Genomic DNA, 20,144 nt, shown 5'->3' with positions numbered 1-20,144 from the left:
GAATATAAAGCGTATCCCATTATGCGTTTCCCTTTTCCAAAATGGCGTCCGAGAAGTCACGCACATGACACAAATGGGGCGTGGCTATTACACTGAGCTGTGATTGGTAGATAATTGCAGAAACTTGAAGTTTATGACCTGGAGGAGGATGTGAGGGGCATGGACGGCAAAATGAAGGTGAGTGTGGTCCTGAAGGCAGCGGCGGATCATATTGGAGGGGCCAGTATAATGAGACCCGGTGGAATTAGGACAGGTGAAGAGTTAACTGTTTCAGTCCTGCTTTTTTTGCATAAATTATTATTATTTTTTTTTTTTTAAAGGGGTCGTCCATTCTGGGAGGACCCCAGCTTATAAAAGCAGTCTACACTCACCTCCCATAGGTGCACCATCCCAGCAATGTGGCGGCAGCTGGTCCTGGACAATGACATGATTTGTTTTGACAAGTGGTGGCTGCTCGTCAGCTAAAGCCATTACTTTGAGTGGTCAAACGCCCCAGAGGAGTATTGATGGGCTGCAGCCGCCGGGCGATCGCTGACCGTCTGCAGCCGCCAGGCGATCACTGACTGTCTGCAGCTGTCACTTGAGAAAATAAATCATGTCACTCACGGGAACAGCGGTCCCAACATTGCGGGAGGCGAGTGTAGATTTTCATATTAGTCGGGTCCTTTAGGACAGTCCCTTTAATTGCAGCATAGCTTCATGGCTTGATCTATGTACCTCCCTTTTATACGGCACCCGAATTGCTTTGGATGTGACGACAGAGTTTTCCACATTTTCTTGCTCCTCACTGGATGCACCTTTTGTTCTGGTGTACACCGCGGATTCCCCTCTATATAGCATTGCACGGTGCTCCCCCTCTATATAGCATTGCTCGGTGCCCCCCTCTATATAGCATTGCTCGGTGCCCCCCTCTATATAGCATTGCACGGTGCCCCCCTCTATATAGCATTGCACGGTGCCCCCCTCTATATAGCATTGCTCGGTGCCCCCCTCTATATAGCATTGCACGGTGCCCCCCTCTATATAGCATTGCACGGTGCTCCCCCTCTATATAGCATTGCACGGTGCTCCCCCTCTATATAGCATTGCTCGGTGCCCCCCTCTATATAGCATTGCTCGGTGCCCCCCTCTATATAGCATTGCACGGTGCCCCCTCTATATAGCATTGCACGGTGCCCCCCTCTATATAGCATTGCACGGTGCCCCCCTCTATATAGCATTGCACGGTGCCCCCCTCTATATAGCATTGCACGGTGCCCCCCCCTATATAGCATTGCACGGTGCTCCCCCTCTATATAGCATTGCTCGGTGCCCCCCTCTATATAGCATTGCTCGGTGCCCCCCTCTATATAGCATTGCACGGTGCCCCCTCTATATAGCATTGCACGGTGCCCCCCTCTATATAGCATTGCACGGTGCCCCCCTCTATATAGCATTGCACGGTGCCCCCCTCTATATAGCATTGCACGGTGCCCCCCTCTATATAGCATTGCACGGTGCCCCCCTCTATATAGCATTGCATGGTGCCCCCCCTCTATATAGCATTGCCCAGTTCCCCCCCTCTATATAGCATTGCCCAGTTCCCCCCCTCTATATAGCATTGCACGGTGCCCCCCTCTATATAGCATTGCACGGTGCCCCCCTCTATATAGCATTGCCCAGTACCCCCCTCCCCCTCTATATAGCATTGCACGGTGCCCCCCTCTATATAGCATTGCCCAGTACCCCCCTCCCCCTCTATATAGCATTGCCTGGTGCCCCCCTCTATATAGCATTGCCCAGTACCCCCCTCCCCCTCTATATAGCATTGCCTGGTGCCCCCCTCTATATAGCATTGCCCAGTACCCCCCTCCCCCTCTATATAGCATTGCCCAGTTCCCCCCTCTATATAGCATTGCACGGTGCCCCCCTCTATATAGCATTGCCCAGTACCCCCCTCCCCCTCTATATAGCATTGCCCAGTGTCCCCCTCTATATAGCATTGCACAGTGTCCCCCTCTATATAGCATTGCCCAGTTCCCCCCTCTATATAGCATTGCACGGTGCCCCCCTCTATATAGCATTGCACGGTGCCCCCCTCTATATAGCATTGCACAGTGTCCCCCCTCTATATAGCATTGCACAGTGTCCCCCTCTATATAGCATTGCCCAGTTCCCCCCCTCTATATAGCATTGCACGGTGCCCCCCTCTATATAGCATTGCACGGTGCCCCCCTCTATATAGCATTGCCTGGTGCCCACCTCTATATAGCATTGCCCAGTACCCCCCTCCCCCTCTATATAGCATTGCCCAGTTCCCCCCTGTATAGCATTGCCCGGTGCCCCCCCTTATATAGCATTGCCCGGTACCCCCCCCTATATAGCATTGCCCGGTACCCCCCCTATATAGCATTGCCCGGTGCGGTGGATGTGAAATCCACCGTATGTCTACATAATGCTGTGGATATTGCTGCATGTTTCAGTCTTTACAATAGGTGACATTTCCAGAAATTCCACAACTTTTGTGCAGTGAAATCCCCAGATGTGTTTTGCCTCTTCAGCCTGGGAATTTTCTGCTGCAGGGCGTCCTTAAAGGACAGTAACTATGGAAATGTATCCTAAATATCACATTCATTGTATAGATCAGGGTTCCCCATTCTGCGGTAAGCGATCCTGGAGAATACGCCCGCAGATTTTGGGAGGATACTCAGCCCCGCTCCCCCCAGTATCCAGCAGTGATTTATAATTGGCAGCTAGAGGTAGGTTAGAGCTCGGGGGATCCAGATGATACTATTCAGTTCTACCAATCCAGTTAAAATTCCAGCCGGTTCACACTGCAGTCCTCAGCCCCTGGTGCTGCCATTCTCCCACAGTGACTTACTGCTGTGACAAGTCTTTTTCCCCACTCCACCTGGTTTCCAGTGGTGATGCTGTGCAGATGGTCCGTACGTTTAGTGGGGAGAGGGCTCACCGTATGCCGTCTCTTTCCTCCATCTCATCCTGTGGCCTTGGTAATGCTGCACTCCCCTTGGCACATCATCAGTATTTTCTATTGGCCATGGGATATAGCCATGCTCTTCCTGCTGCCAGGTTAGTAAAAATGGCAGCTCTCCTAGTTTATTTGTACATGTCGCCCCGAACTGCTTATACTGGTTCTCACCATGTGCTTTGCTAACCCTGTTGCACACCCAAAACCCTCATGGCTACCAACCAAAGAGGTGAATGCCACTCAACAAGTCGCCACATCGCTTGCTGTGGGTGAGTCAGAAATGTATGCCAGCCTTGGACAGATGTCAATTGGCACTACTGGTCTAACACCAACTGGTGTTGAAAATGTGTAGCTGAGTGCTCGTCGTGATCATCTCTACAGCCAGATGGTGACACAAACCTTGCCCTCTAAAGCGGGCTTTACACACTGCGATATCGGTCCCGATATCGCTAGCGTGGGTACCCGCCACCATCTGTTGCGCGACACGGGCAAATCGCTGCCCATGCCGCACAACATCGCCCAGACCCGTCACACATACTTACCTGCCCGGCGACGTCGCTGTGACCGGCAAACCGCCTCCTTTCTAAGGGGGCGTTCCGTGCGGCGTCACAGCGACGTCACTGAGCGGCCGCCCAATAGCAGCGGAGGTGTGTGTGTTTTTTCACTTTACTTACGGGTTGATCATGTCAGCTGTTTCATAGACGCTGCCATGATCAAGCCTGGACTTAGTGGCGGCGATCCGCCGCCATTAACTCCTTATATTACCCTGACTGCCACCGCATCACGGCAACAGGAAGAGCTGGGGACACTCCGGTACTGCCGCATAATGCATGCGACAGTCCCGGGGCAGCTGCGGGCTGATATTCTCGGCTGCGGGAGGTGGGAGGGAGGTGGGGGACATTATCCATGCCCCTCGCCCTCACCAGCCTGAGAATACCGGGCCGCCGCAGTGTGCTTAATTCGGCTGGACGGTAAAAATACGGCGGAGCCCACGTGTTTTTTTTCTATATTTCTGTTTGCTTTCTATGTGTATTCTACATGTCTGTGTGTGAGTGTGATGTGTTTCTGTGTCTGTGATGTGTGTGTGTGTGTCTGTGATGTGTGTGTGTGTGTGTGTGTTTCCTCTCTGCTCCGCTTCCTCTTCCTGTCATAATGACATCACTTCCCTGCAAAACCGCAGGCAGCGATGTACATTACCGCAGGTAAACCGCAAAATACCGGAGGGAATAACGCAGGAAGACGCAGTGAACCGCACAGAATTTGCTGCCTGCGTTATTCCCTGCGGGTTTTCACGATTACATTGGAGTCAATGGACTGAAATCCCGCAGCGATGTGCGGAAAAGAAGTGACATGCAATTGTTTTTGCTGTGGGAATCCCGCAGCAAAACATGCAGCTGTCAAATTCCGCATAGTGCGCACAGCATTTTGTTCCCCATAGGATTTGCTGGTGATTCACTGCAGAGATGTTATGACCATTTTCTGCAGCGAAACATGCAGCAAAACCGCAGGAAATCCGCGGGAAAAAACGGTAAGTGCGCACATAGCCTAAAGCAGTATTTGAAGACTTCGGGTGTACAAATGACTCCTTAGGTAACCCCTTTAGTGGGTTAGTTGGTCCAGGTACCTTTTTTAAATAGTAAATAAGAGCATTTTGCCATAGTATTGTACCACTGGCTCTGGGTGGTCTACCACAGGGACGAGGTTCAGTGGGCAGCCAGCTTGTTACCTTGTATTGGTCTAATAATATTTCCTACGTTATTTTCTGACCACAATGATCAGACTTGTTTGTTTTCTGTAAATTTCTTAGGTTTTGAAGCTTTTCAAAACCTTGCACAGAACAAGACAACACGTGTTCCAGAATGATGTGCGGGCATTAGACGGTGAGTAGGTATTACTGAATGTGCTATGCGTTCTGTTCACTTTTATGTCATAGTAAACAAATACTTGTGCCAGCCCAAAAATAATAATGGGGCCAAATGGGTCATGACCTGTGCACTCTCCAAAAAGAAATCTGTACAATCATTCCTGCTCACTGCAACATGGTCTAATAAGATCCGTCATCTCTCCCCTCTCTCGATTCTCTCGTGATCTTACATGATGTCTAGTAAAATGACATGTATGCGTTATTGAGTGGTAAAATTGCCTTTAGTGGGATTTTCCTGCAGTGAGGTCCCCATAATTTCCCTTACCTTATAGACTAGGATCTTATAGGGTAACGTTTTCCCTTGTGGATAGTGACATGCCATTGTAAGGAGGCTTATAAGCCAAGTAATGCTCCTCTTGGAAATAAAATATGCAAATTGTCTCTTTAGAGAAGATAAGGACTTGATCTCCAGCCCCACTTATTGGAAGTATCAGTCCTAAAAGTCAACATTGACCTAAGGCTTGTTAAAGGATCGATAATGACTTTTCGGATTGCTACTTCCAATAGGTGGTGCTAGAGTTGCAGTCCTCTTCCTCTGTGAGGAGGCAATTTGCCTTTGAGACCCATCATATTCTTTATGCAGCTGTTAGGTTCACTTTGACACTTCGGATTGATACATGTCAAAAAGTGGTCTCATTCAGATGAGCGCATTTGTAGTCTGCATGCTAAACAGTCTGCACACGGGCCAGAGGAAAGGAATAGGATAGTCCACATGGCTGTTTTCTATATGTAGTATGCACTTTTCTAATCTGCTTTTCAGATCAAGTTCTCCCATTAAACTTCAGATTGTATCCTCTGCGAGTGTCGCGGTCTCTATGTGCCTACAGACTGCCGTGTGCTCGTGCGGTCACGATACCCAGTGCTAACTACAAGTCCCCATGACCCGATGTATGTGACTTGCATAACGCGATCATGTGCCTACTTGACACGTTCCACTTCTCTCAATAATAGTTGCTACAGATATGTCAACTTTTATTCAAGCCTGGGCAGCACCGTTAAAAAAACACCGATTCTTGACCCTGACCTAAGGCTAGAATCAGACAAAGCCCTTTGCATCGCTCTTTGTGGCATTTTTGTTAGATTTCTTTTTTTTCCAGCTTTTTCTCTGATTTTTAATGTGGATGTTTACAGTCTATAGTGAAATATTAACCACACTACACACACAGAATTTGGGGTTTTCTGCATTTTTAGGTCAGTGGCATTTTGTAAAATACATCATGCCCTCATTATGGCATTAATTAAATTATTATATTCATTATTTAAAATTAACAAAATAAAATACCCCACTGTATATTCTTAAAGGGAACCTGACAGTAGATTCCTGCTGTCCGAACCATGGTCCTCATACATCAGACACAGGCTGTGTGATTGCAGCTTTATATGTTTTACACAGGAACGCTAAAGCATTTTAGAGTAAACTTATTTAGAAAAGATGATTAGTCCGGGGCAAGTTCCAGCTTCCGCTATGTCCTGTGCTGCTTCCCCAGACTGAAAGCTCTCTCGTGGGTTTGTTTACCAAGAGACCTGTCTTTCTAGGGGCGATGAGTGAACACAAGCCACCAGGGACATGGCGCGGACTAGTCATTTGAGGTGCGAAGACCCAGCTGACTCTTCAAAGTATGATTTCTCTAAAATACTGCAGCCATTCACAGTAAAACATACACTGTTTTATGAATCTATTGTCAGGCGATGTCTACTTTTAAAATAAAAAAAGTTGTGAAAGAATTTCATAACATTTACACATTGTGATGGAGGTTTAAAGGGAACCTGTTGGGTCCAATATGCACCTATAGCCACGAGCAGTTCTGGGTGGATATTGCTAATTCCTGCCTAACCGTTCCTATATACGCTAGCATAGATAGAGAGATCTTTAGAAAAGTATTTCTAAATATCTTTTATCGTATGCTAATGAGCGCGGGGACTAGTCCCAAGAGCATTAGTTCCCCTGGCTAGTCGCCCCCATTAGCACGTTAGTACACCCCTGTGGGTGTGTAAACATGCTAATGAATACGCAGCGTCAGAGGATGATGTCACTCACCTCTTAAAGGGAACCTGTCAGCAGAAATTTTGCACTAAACATAAAAGATTCCCCCTCTGCAGCTCGTGGGCTGCATTCCAGCAAGGTTTGTGTTGTTATTGTGCCCCCTTTTAGACTAAAAGAAATACTTATAAAGTGGTACCTTTTTGTATGCAGATACTGTAAATGGTGCACGGGGCGGGCTGCCTGGTGTCCGTTATTCTGCCTCCTGCCGCTTTAGGCCGTCCCCCATCGCTCATTTCCATAGCTGTGGACGCCGCCCAGTGCTCCAGAGGTCCCCGCGCATGCCCAGTGCCTATCTCTCGTGGATGAGCACTGTGCCCAGTGTCACCGCTGGTGACGTGTGTGCAGGCTTTAGATTATGGGCGGCGCTTTGATTTTCATTACCAAGTAACCGCCCATAATCGCGTGACCGCGCTTTCCCCCTCTGCCTCCTTCGTTCTGCGCAAGCGCGGGCCTGCAAAATTTCTGCTGACAGGTTCCCTTTACCCGCCTGATGCTGGATTTCGGCTCAGTGCGCACGACCCTGGTCTTTTGGCCCTGCTCACTACTTCAGTTTGAAGGCGGGACTCGTACACCCGGCTTCATAGTGCGCATGACCCAAACTCTGGGGTCATGTGCACTGAGCCGAAATCCAGTGTCGGGCGGAGAGGTGAGTGAACTGATCCTGTGATGCTGCACATTCATTAGCAGGTTAGCACGCCCACAGAGGTGTACTAACATGCTAATGAAGTTGACTAGCCAGGGGAACTAACACCCTTGCGACTAGTCCCTGGCCTCATTAGCATACGATAAAAGATATTAAGAAATACTTTTTCTAAATATCTCTTTATCTACACTAGTGTTTGCAGGGACGGTTAGGCTGGGATTAGCAATATACACCCAGAACTGCTCGTTGTCCTCGGGGCATATTGCACCTGACTGGTTCCCTTTTAAAGGTGGAACTTTTACTTTGAACCCCCTTACTGACATTGGATGTACTGGATATGTCCCGGCTGTCAGTGCCTTAACCCAGAATGTATCTAGTATGTTCTGGCGATTTTGCAGCCACATCAGCTGTGCCCGTGCGATTGCAGCCAGGTCTCCAGCTTATGTTAAAGCCGAGACCCGTCTGTCACTGCCAGGATTGGTGTCTGCACCGCTCCAGTCAGTTTAACCTTCTAAATGCTGCGATCAATATTGATCGCGCCATCATTATCACTATCTAGAGGTGTGCTGTTTGTTCTTGCTGGGGCTTTTTTCCTTATTCCTCGTAACCTGTCAAAGTGAAACTGGTCAGAATTGAAAAAAATGGCTCGGTCGTGAAGGTGAAAACCAGGATCAGGAGTGAGGGAGTTAAGGAACTGCAGCAGCCCTGTCCCAATTACTGCTGCCAGAATAAATTGGTTCTGCTGACTGATCCGTGAAAACTTTTATTTTTTCCTGTATGAAATGCAGTTTTGATTTTTCTTTTTGTTATATGATAAATCTTTTTTCCATGTTAATAGTCCTTACAATATTCCTTTACATTCGATGTTCTCCATTGCAGATGATGGCTGTTAATGTTTCTCATCTGTCAGAGACGCTGAGTTTTTCTGCTTCTGGGTGTCTAGGACTGGTCTCCTGCACCAGCAATGTAATCTTACGGGGTAGCCATCTTTCTGAATGGCCATCAGTGTAATACTTGAACACATGGAGTTCGCCAGTTCATTCGGCTCTTGTGTTTATAGCGTCAATTGTCCTAATTGGATTATGATATGACCCCTAAATGAACCTCCTTTGTATACTCCTTGAGTTTATAGATTTGCTGTTTTTATATTTTAGCTTCCAGACAGAAAATCAATGAAGAATTCCGGAAGAATAAAAATGAGAGTGCTCCTGAAAAAATATCTGAAGTAAGCACCCTTGATCTCACCATTAGTAAGACTTGTCAAATAGCAGGTTTTACAATAGAAACCTCGGACTAAAAATTCTAAAAACACAAATATAAGTCTGTGTAAGGCGCTCTCTGCAAGGAGAAACGCTCCCCCTTAGGCACCCAGACAGAGGCCTCTCAATTAGCCAAATCAGATCTCCTGCTTTGCACTGAGGATGGGTAACACCCCGAAACATGTCTGTAAACGGAGTGCCTGGTTTCACTTCTTATTTTAAATCATGTAGCAATGCTCGTTAAAGGGTCGATATTGACTTTCAGGATTTTTACATACAATATGTGGTAAAACAAAACCTAAAATAGAAACAAAATAAGCATATACCTAGCTATAAAAAGTATTAGTACATATAAATAACATAGGGTACTTAGGATTACAGTTTATGATTAAAAAATAAAGGCGGAAGCCATCCCACTGTATTAAGGTGTACCCCATATTTAAAAGCAGCATACTTTGTGGCAAAAAAGAAAATTTGTATCAGTCTCAAAAGTTTTGGCCACAACTGTAGATGCTCAGACCTTATGTCACATTTATGCACCAGAGGATTCTACAAAAGACGCAAACGTAATGTGAACAGTCACTACGGTATGCCCTTTCCTTGCTGATAGAAGGTATTGCAATGGCAACCTGTGTAATTTTCCACCATCTGTGAAACTACCTCTATCTTACAGGAGTATATGAGTATATATATATATATATATATATATATATATATATATAATCTCATCTGCTCAATCCTGCTAAGAATAAGTACAAATGTAGCAACTACTCAGTGGTTTCAGAGCACAACTCTAGTGTTTTCTATTTTTTTTTTAGCACTGGAGTGGTGCTTGTAATGTAATGTTCCTGCTCCTAGTGAAATTCTCCTCCCTCCGGCATCTTCACCCTTTATCAAGGCCATTCTGATCTTGCGGAGCCATCTTATGACCGCCATTTTTTATTGTACAGAAGTCATAAGTTGCGTCACAAGCTCTCAATGTAAGGGGCACTTTGCACACTGCGACATCGCAGGTGCGATGTCGGTGGGGTCAAATTGAACATGACGCATATGCGACATCGCAGTGTGTAAAGGCTGGATGATACGATTAACGAGCGCAAAAGCGTCGTAATCGTATCATCGGTACAGCGTCGGCGTAATCCATAATTACGCTGACGCAATGGTCCGATGTTGTTCCTCGTTCCTGCGGCAGCACACATCGCTGTGTGTGAAGTCGCAGGAGCGAGGAACGTCTCCTACCGGCCTCACTGCGGCTTCCGTAGGATATGCGGAAGGAAGGAGGTGGGCAGGATGTTTACATCCTGCTCATCTCCGCCCCTCCGCTCTGATTGGCCGCCTGCCGTGTGACGTCGCATTGACGCCGCACGACCCGTCCCCTTAACAAGGAGGCGGGTCGCCGGCCACAGGGACGTCGCACGGCAGGTGAGTGTGTGTGTGAAGCTGGCGTAGCGATAACTTTCGCTACGCCAGCTATCACCACATATCGCTGCTGCGACGGGGGCGGGCACTATCGCACTCGGCATCGCAGCATCGGCCTGCGATGTCGTAGTGTGCAAAGCCCGCCTCAGTCTATGAGAGCCAGAACGAGGCTACCATAGACTACAATTTAAGAGTGACCTCAAGCTTGCTACATGAAACACTGGAGCAGCCAGGAAGTCACAAACTGAAGGAGACTGACAGGAGTGGCAGCAATAGAGGATGAAGGATGGCGGCAGGGGAGTATTAAGACTGGGCTCAGGGAACATAGATTACAAGCACTATTACAGCCTTCAGATAAAATAAAACCGGAGCACCTCGGATCTGATTCATGCATGCTGCCTGGGGTTTGAGCAGCATGAAGTACATGACCGGTTCACTCTAAAGATGACCTTTCACCAGTTTCAGCATGCTAAACGGGCTACACCATAGAATATACTGGCTTCAGAACTGAATAAAACTTTTTTTTGTTTTCTAGTTTCTCCTCTTCATTGTGGAATTATCTTGCAAAGTTTGGGTTATAATTAGTGATGGATGAGCACTGAAATGCTCTGAAAGGGCTCAAGTCGAGTAACTAGTATAATGGAAGTCAATCATAGGGCAGTCCGGCTCTCCGTCCACATACACCCGTCCATGTACAAAGCATTTCCAGAGGGTGGGGGTCTTTTTTCATTTTTTTTTCTTTTTTTTTTTATCTTTGACACACTACTTTGGAAAGCTTTCTTTTTATCCCCCAGGAGAGCAATTTAGAAACTGCAAATGGGTCACACTGGGATGCCGACTTCCATCATTTGTGTTCTTGTTTCACGGACGACACATCCGAGCACCCCAATATTTGATAAAGTAACGACCAGTGGCAAGCACGCTCGCCCATCACTAGTTATAAGGCATGAAAAGCTCAACTATTTGATACCAGAGATTTGTCTTTGGGGATGTATATTAGATCGTCTGCATGATATTGACTAATCCTAATTAGAAGGCGTCATACAGGGGACAAAAATATGCTACCCTAAAAATCAGAAGAACATGCCTTCTCTTATTAGATGTTATGATAGACAGCTCTGTTCTCAGCCCTGATCCTTTCAGCTTTTGTGGTATGGAGCAGAGCTGAGTATAATTACAAACACTTCCAGCTTTCATCTCAGAGCAGTCAGTATAGGAGGAGGAGGAGAGCGTGTAAATATAAATACCACTGCAACTCTCTTCAAACATTGCTGTCAACTCTGCTGTACTCTATATGCAGTTAATAAAACGTTTAACACAGGTCAGTAAGGGTATGTCCGCATGCTGCGATTTTGCCCTGTGGTCACAAAAACGCAGCCTGTGGCCCAAAAAAGCATGCATTTTTTTGGACCATGCGTTTTTTTTATGACCAATGGGTGAAAAAAATTGACATGCTGCATTTTTGTAGTCACCACAAAACTGCAGCCAAAATAGAAAGCAACGTGAGGACAGCAAATCTGAAATCTCATAGACTTTGCTTGGGAAGTAAATGCATGCAGTTTTGTGCCACAAACTGCACCAAAAAAATGCAGCGTGCGCATGGGGCCTTAGCCTTCCGCTTTTGTACATTAGCAGCATTAAACATACTCTGACTTATTGACTTCTACAGGAGAGGTTTCCAGGCATGCAACAAGGGGGAGTTGGTGATCTGTCATCACCTGTTGAGAATGGTAGATCAGTGTGCTCTCTACTGCACATAATGAGATTACCTTTCACTGTAATCCTGTCTGTAATGATAATAAAACTGCCGAAAATTCTGAACAGTAAATACTAATATTATGCATAGTTCCCAGTGTGAAAATGCACATTTGTTTTTTTTTATTATTATTATTATTATTATATATGGAAAATAAAACAAATGATCAAAATTAAAAAAAAAAAAGTTTAACAATAGGACACTCTCTGATTGATGATGCATTCCCCTTATAGTATGCACAGAAAACAGTGAAACATTTTTAAAAATGGTAAACTACATTTTTCTGTTCCTTGATAATAATCTAACTTTTTTTTTTTTTTTTTTAGCTCCTAAAAATTGGACAAGATGTTGAAATTTTGTTAAGAACAACAGTTATCCAAGGTGTCCACACTGATTCTAATACAATAGGTATGAGTTCCTTTGCTGTTCTGGAGGAGCACCAGGTTGGAGTGGGCACGGAAAGTATTCAGACCCCTTTTAAATTGTTCACTTTGTTTCATTGCAGCCATTTGGTAAATTCAAAAAAGTTCATTTTCTTCTCATTCATGTACACTCTGCACCCCATCTTGACAGAAAGAAACACAAAAGTAGAACTTTTTGCAAATGTATTAAACAAGAAAAACTTAAATATCACTTGGTCATAAGTACTCAGACCCTTTGCTCAGACACTCATACATACCTCTCAACTTTTAAAGAAGGAAAAGAGGGACAAAGTTTGTGGCGCGCATAGCGCGCCGCTGCAAATTTTTAGGCCACGCCCCCTAACCACTCCCATTTCACAGTCACGCCCATATCCACTCTCCATCCACACCCATTCAGCATGGACACGCAGGCAGCCGGCGGGCCTCCAGCATGGACACGCAGGCAGCCGGCGGGCCTCCAGCATGGACACGCAGGCAGCCGGCGGGCCTCCAGCATGGACACGCAGGCAGCCGGCGGGCCTCCAGCATGGACACGCAGGCAGCCGGCGGGCCTCCAGCATGGACACGCAGGCAGCCGGCGGGCCTCCAGCATGGACACGCAGGCAGCCGGCGGGCCTCCAGCATGGACACGCAGGCAGCCGGCGGGCCTCCAGCATGGACACGCGGGCCTCCAGCATGGACACGCAGGGAGCCGGCGGGCCTCCAGCATGGACACGCAGGGAGCCGGCGGGCCTCCAGCATGGACACGCAGGGAGCCGGCGGGCCTCCAGCATGGACACGCAGGGAGCCGGCGGGCCTCCAGCATGGACACGCAGGCAGCCGGCGGGCCTCCAGCACGGAGAGGCAGGCAGCCGGCGGGCCCCAAGCACGGAGACGCAGGCAGCCGGCGGGCTTCCAGCACGGAGACGCAGGGAGCCGGCGGGCCTCCAGCACGGAGACGCAGGCAGCCACAGTGAGGCGGCCGGTCGCCCTCACAGTGAGGCGGCCGGCCGCCTTCACAGACAGGCGGCCGTCCGCCCGCACAGTGAGGCGGCCGTCCGCCCGCAGAGACAGGCGGCCGTCCGCCCGCAGAGACAGGCGGCCGTCCGCCCGCAGAGACAGGCGGCCGTCCGCCCGCAGAGACAGGCGGCCGTCCGCCCGCAGAGACAGGCGGCCGTCCGCCCGCAGAGACAGGCGGCCGTCCGCCCGCAGAGACAGGCGGCCGTCCGCCCGCAGAGACAGGCGGCCGTCCGCCCGCAGAGACAGGCGGCCGTCCGCCCGCAGAGACAGGCGGCCGTCCGCCCGCAGAGACAGGCGGCCGTCCGCCCGCAGAGACAGGCGGCCGTCCGACCGCACAGAGAGGCGGCCGTCCGACCGCACAGAGAGGCGGCCGTCCGACCGCACAGAGAGGCTCTGGCCTGGGGTGGGGGGGGAGGGAGGGGAATCAGCGCTGGGGAGATTCAGTTTACGTACCTTAGCAGCAGCACAGAGCAGACAGAGACTAGTTTCGGGCAGCGCGCTCCTCTCTGTTATGCCACGTCACGTGTTAGGATGGTAGGAGGGAAAAGCGGGGAGAGAGTGGGTGGGCGGAACCCGGGAGACGGCCGTCCCACCCGTGGCAACGGGACAAACAATGCAAAGCGTGATAGTCCCGCTGTATCCGGGACGGTTGGGAGGTATGCTCATATTTAAGTCACATGCTGACCATTTTCCTGTGATCCTCTTTGAGATGGTTCTACTCCTTCATTGGAGTCCAGCTGTGTTTAATTAAACTGATAGGTTTGTGCCTTTCCAATTCAAGTCCTATCTATGTAAAGGCCGTTTCACACATCCGGCATTTCGCTGGATTGCCGGATCCGGCACACTCCAGTACAGTGTAATACAGTACAATGGCATTGTGGCAAGCTCCGGTCCCATGACTGCATGTGACCGGAGCTTGCTGCGATGCCATTGTACTGTTTACACTGTACTGGAGTGTGCCGGATCCAGCAATCTGGCGAAATGCCGGATGTGTGAAACTGCCCTAATAGCTCACAGTGCATGTCAGACAAAATGAGAATCATGAAGTCAAAGAAACTGCCCAAGGAGCGCAGCAACAGAATTGTTACATAGTTACATAGTTACTAAGGTTGAAAAAAGACCTAGGTCCGTCTAGTTCAACCTTCCTCCACCAGTTTTACACCTGGTCACCAAGTCATTTATAACCAACAATGTTGTGTGTACTGAGGAAGTCATCCAGCCCTTTTTTGAAAGCTGTTATAGTATCTGCCATTACTACCTCTTGTGGTAGTGTATTCCACAGTCTGACTGCTCTAACTGTAGAGAACCCTTTCCTATTTAGTTGTCGTAATCGCTTTTCTTCCACTCGCAGTGAGTGTCCCCTGGTCCTTAGTATTGTCTTCGGAAGAAATAAGTCATGTGCCAGTCCTTTATATTGACCACACATGTATTTATACATATAAATGAGATCTCCTCTGAGACGTTTTTTTTCTAAGCTAAACATATCTAACTTTTTCAACCTGCCATCATATGGGAGGCCTTCCATTCCTTGTAGTAGTCTAGTTGCCTGCCTTTGAACTGACTCTAACTTCTGAATGTCCTTTTTAAAATGTAGAGTCCAAAACTGGATCCCATATTCCAGATGTGGCCTTACAAGTGATTTATAGAGGGGTAATAATACTTTGGGATCGCAGGATTTAATCTCTCTTTTTATACACCCTAGAATCTTGTTTGCTTTTGCAGCTGCTGCCTGACATTGAGTGCTGCTGCTCAGCTTATTTGTAATGAGAATACCCAAGTCCTTCTCCCTGTTCTGTAGTCCCGAGTTTACTTCCATTTAATGTATACGCAGTTATAGGATTACTCCGTCCTAGGTGCATTACTTTACATTTATCAACATTAAATCTCATTTGCCAAGTATCTGCCCATTCTGACATCTTATCCAGATCTTTTTGTAATATTATACTATCAAGGTCAGTTTTTAATATCCTACATAGTTTGGTGTCATCAGCAAAGACTGACACTTTACTATCAATCCCATCCACAAGGTCATTAATAAAGAAATTAAAAAGAATTGGTCCTAGCACAGATCCCTGCTGCACCCCACTGCTGACTATAGCCCATTTAGAGAATGTTCCATTTATGACTACTCTTTGTTTCCTATCTTTTAGCCAATTCCTTACCCAGTTGCATATAGTTTCCCCCAGTCCTTGCTTCTGGAGCTTTAGTATAAGCCTATTATGTGGTACAGTATCAAATGCCTTTGCAAAGTCCAAATAAATCATATCAGCTGCATTACCAATATCCAGGTTTGCACTTACCCCCTCATAGAACCCCAACTGGTTGGTTAGACACGACTTATCTTTCATGAATCCATGCTGTCTGTCAGTTATCATATTATTTTCTGCAACATATTTTTGCATGTCATCCCTTAAAATGCCCTCAAAAACTTTGCATACTCTTGATGTCAGGCTTACTGGACGGTAGTTGCCTGGATCTACCCTCTTACCTTTCTTAAATATCGGTACCACATCAGCAATCCTCCAATCCCGAGGCACCAACCCTGTTACAAGTGAGTCTAAAAAGATGAGATACAGTGGTCTGTCAATTACGGAGCTCAATTCCCTCAATATTTGTGGATGAATGCCGTCTGGCCCTGGGGATTTGTCAATGTTTAATTTACTCAGACGTAGGCGTAATTGTGGTAAGGCACAGATCTGGCCAAGGTTATAAAAGAATTTCTGGAGTACTCAAGGTTCCTAAGAGCACAGTGGCCTCCATAATCACTAAATGGAAGAAGTTTAGGACCACCAGAAATCTTTCTAGACCTGTCCATCCAATCAAATTGAGCAATCGTGGGAGAAGAGCCTTGGTGAGAGAGGTAAAGAAGAACACAGAGATCACTGTGGCTGAGCTCCAGAAATGCAATAGGGAGATGGGAGAAAGTTCCACAAAGTCAACTATCACTGCACCCCTCCACCAGTCAGGGTTTGGACACACCTTCTCATTCAAAGAGTTCTTTTATTTTCAAGACTCTGAAAACTGTAGATTCACATTGAAGGCATCAAAACTATGAATAACACGTGGAATGAAATACTTATTTTCAGTTTTTTCAAACTTTTTTATGTCTTATATTCTAGATTCTTCAAAGTAGCCACCTTTTGCTTTCATTACTACTTTGCACACTCTTGGCATTCTCTTGATGAGCTTCAAGAAGTAGTCACCAGAAATGGTTTTCCAACAGTCTTGAAGGAGTTCCCAGAGATGCTTAGCACTTGTTGGCCCTTTTGCCTTCACTCTGCGGTCCAGCTCACCCCAAACCATCTCGATTGGGTTCAGCTCTGGTGACTGTGGAGACCAGGTCATCTGCCGTAGCACCCCATCACTCTCCTTAGTCAAATAGCCCTTACACAGCCTCGAGGTGTGTTTGGGGTCATTGTCCTGTTGGAAAATAAATGATGGTCCAACTAAACGCAAACCGGATGGAATAGCATGCCGCTGCAAGATGCTGTGGTAGCCATGCTGGTTCTCTATGCCTTCAATTTTTAATAAATCCCCAACAGTGTCACCAGCAAAGCACCCCCACACCATCACACCTTCTCCCATTTTTAGCCCAAACAAGTCTCTTCTGCTTGTTGCCTGTCCTTAGCAGTGGTTTCCTAGCAGCTATTTTACCATGAAGGCCTGCTGCACAAAGTCTCCTCTTATTAATTGTTCTAGAGATGAGGTGTGTCCAAACTTTTGGTCTGTACTGTACATAATTAAAATAATTTAAAATCAGACATGAACATAATACACTATCAACTTCATGGATCAGATCAAAAGAGCACTGTGGGATATCATATAGGAAAACAATACATACAATGTGTGCCCTTTAACCCCTTTAGGGAATTCAATGTAGGCCTGTGTTAATAGCCCATCCGTAAAATATTAAATAATTGCATAGCTCTGAAACAGTGATTGTTTTAAGGCCATGAGACTGTCTGAATACGACTTCACCTCAAAAAAAAAAAAAGTGCAAAAGGCTAAGTAGCCAAAAAATGAACGCCTGGAGTCAGAGCCTAAACAAATTCTTACCAGAGCATGAATGCAGGACCAGGAGTGAAAGTGTAGCAGCATGACGCGTTGGAGAATACCACCCATTGTGCTGTGGGGGTCTATAAATATTTTCCCAAAAGGACATCTGCCCTATTAGAGAAGAGGAAAGATAATTATATAAAGTGCGAACAGGTGTCTTACCAGAATGCAGTGATTGCAGGGTCTATTCCCGTGTGTGTCACTACTCCACATGGAGCCGCCACCATAACAGAGCTAACCCGTAAGTATCCTATAAGCTGTTTGCTCCCCCGTAGTATGCACTTGAGCCCAGTTACCACGCCAAGGTATAACTCTCAACGGGTCCCAATCTAAGTTTCTACCTCTTTTCGTGTCATTCCTGACCACTTTATAAGGGCTAGAGAAGAACCTGCAAAAGGAGAATTAAAACACCTGAGGACATTGTGGAGACACGGAGCTCAGTGGGTGCTCTCGTTAACTGAACCGACCGCCTTTATAAAGACAGCATGGACCAGGGCTCATCCCAACTGACCACCGACCTTAACCGTGGGCGGAACACTACTCAGATAACACAGGGTGAGGGAATCACAATATTAAGACTTTATTGGATCCCCAAAATATTAACGTCACATAACACATAACCAGCAAAACACACAAATGTAACAGGCAACAGAGTCTCACCCTTCTGCTGGCTCACCAGGGATTTGAAGGTCCGTGCCTCAGAGTTTCCAGGGCCACTTACTCCAATCCAGCAGCACCCCACTTTCGGCGGGCACCCACCGAGAAAGGAATAGCGCCGGATTTAGGAAGCTGTGTGAGGTCTGCAAAGTCTGTAGCCAGGTCACCAAATTGTCCCAACCTGGGTTTCTTCCTTAAGTAGTCCTTGGTTTGATGATATAATCCTGGCAGCCGGAGTCGAAATTCCTAGACTGTGGATATGGACTCCAATCAGAACCGGAGTCACCATATACATCTTTGTTTTTTCTCCTTCCCTCTACTTGAGTGTAACTGTTATTTTAGATATTGTATGCTATGTTCAATTTCCACCAATTCAGACTATAAGATTAGGAAGTGCCGGCAATTCTTGTATTTTACCATTGCTAGCATAGTCTTCATTCTACAGCACACACACGGCAAAAGATGCATTTAATTTATTCTTCCGACTGCACCTTGTTCTAAATTAGAAAAGAGCTGGATAGATAAAGGGCAGAGCACCATGTAATGAGTATCATTTACACAGCGTAAAGTGGAGTTTCTCGCCACCTTTTACTTTTGAGTAACCTCAATTGTCAAGTCTTAAAGTGGTTGTCCACTACTAGGACACCCCTTTGTGATTCCAGATGTTTCCCCCAGGTAAAATAAAAAAAGCTTGTGCTCACCTCCGTGGCCGGTGCAGGAGCATTCAACAGGAGGTAGCTGCAGCAGCAGCGCTCACATCCTGTTGATCAACTCATTTGTCTGAAGTCGGGGACAAAAAAGACGGCGCTGATGACGTGGGGCCCGTGTAACGTCACAAGGTCATGAGAGCTCCAACACTGCAAGCCCAGGTACGAACCGCGCTGGCCACAGTAGAGGGGTTTTTTTTCCTCGGTGAAATGTGGAATCAGAAGGGGTTGTCCTAGAAATAGACAACTGCTTTAACGCTGTGGTCCGGCTTCCCTGGCTCTGTTCTCATCTGTGAATATAAGCAGCAGAATATCTTGTATTGCGGAATGCTTTCTGCACAAACTGGGATGGAGCTAGGGAAGCAGTCACACCTACGCCATTGCCTCATGAGGTCATAGCGGTGCCCATGTCCAGTGTTTGCACTGCTGATCAGTGGGCACCAGGGGGCGTAGCACGCAACAAAGAGATAAGCAACGGAGCGCATTTTAGAAAATTGGCCAAAAAGTGACAAACCTCTTTATATACACATTACTTTTAAAAGAACTGAAAATGTGTTTTCCTGCCCAAAAATACATTACTAACATTTGGTTTATATTTTGTTCCAGTTCTGCAGCCAAGAGAAGAGATCCTTCTAGACAATATGACTTATTGTGATGCGCCAAAGAAATGACACTACAGCTCTCAGTTTTTAACCATTTATCGCCAGTTTTTCAGATTTTGGTTGCACTTCATTCTAATGGAAGAGACTTTGTGGCATAAATGCAGAATGGGAAACTGTCAGTTTCTCAGATTACTACTTGCATGTTATCAATAAAACCTTTTTTATTTATTTTTTCACCATAATCTTTCTGTAAATCATTGGACTGTAAATAAAATTTACAAAAAAAAGTTTCTTTTGTTTTGTAATATTCTGTTTTCTAATCTGCTGTAATATAAAAATCCGTACATGATCCGCTCCATTATTTATAATGTTCCTGACGCAGGAAAAGAGGTTGTGCCACTATGGGCAATTGAATTTTGTAAGAAGAGGCTACAGAAAATTGTCTGGGCCCACAACTATTCTGTGAGCTGAGGCCTTGCAACACGTCTTCAGTTTCCCATCTCGTTTTTGTATGCAATTTTTGAGTGATTTGTGATAAAACCTGAAAGGATACCTTATGCCAGCAAAGTCAATAAGAATCCTGAAGTCTTCTGCCTTGGATGAGTTTTCTGTGCAGATTTGATACTGATTTACATCTGCAGCTTATCAATTGTTTCATCGTTTTTTGCTGCAGGTTTAACCCATTTTA

The 20,144-nt window shown here is 46.6% G+C and overlaps 1 protein-coding gene across 1 annotated transcript; it reads left to right on the top strand.

Annotated features, from left to right (window-relative positions):
• The first annotated feature begins 125 nt into the window (after positions 1-125).
• On the top strand, positions 126-19,727 carry LYRM7 (LYR motif containing 7). Its single transcript, XM_075341861.1, has 5 exons — positions 126-177; positions 4,776-4,848; positions 8,734-8,804; positions 12,340-12,421; positions 19,461-19,727. Exons 1-5 carry the CDS (start codon positions 160-162, stop codon positions 19,523-19,525), a joined length of 309 nt encoding a protein of 102 aa, XP_075197976.1. The 5' UTR covers positions 126-159; the 3' UTR covers positions 19,526-19,727.
• The last annotated feature ends 417 nt before the right edge of the window (positions 19,728-20,144 follow it).

This window comes from Anomaloglossus baeobatrachus, chromosome 1, assembly GCF_048569485.1.
Source record: "Anomaloglossus baeobatrachus isolate aAnoBae1 chromosome 1, aAnoBae1.hap1, whole genome shotgun sequence".
Classification (NCBI taxonomy): domain Eukaryota; kingdom Metazoa; phylum Chordata; class Amphibia; order Anura; family Aromobatidae; genus Anomaloglossus; species Anomaloglossus baeobatrachus.
The sequence above is the reverse complement of the archived record's forward strand: the minus strand, read 5'-3'. Positions and strand labels throughout refer to the sequence as shown.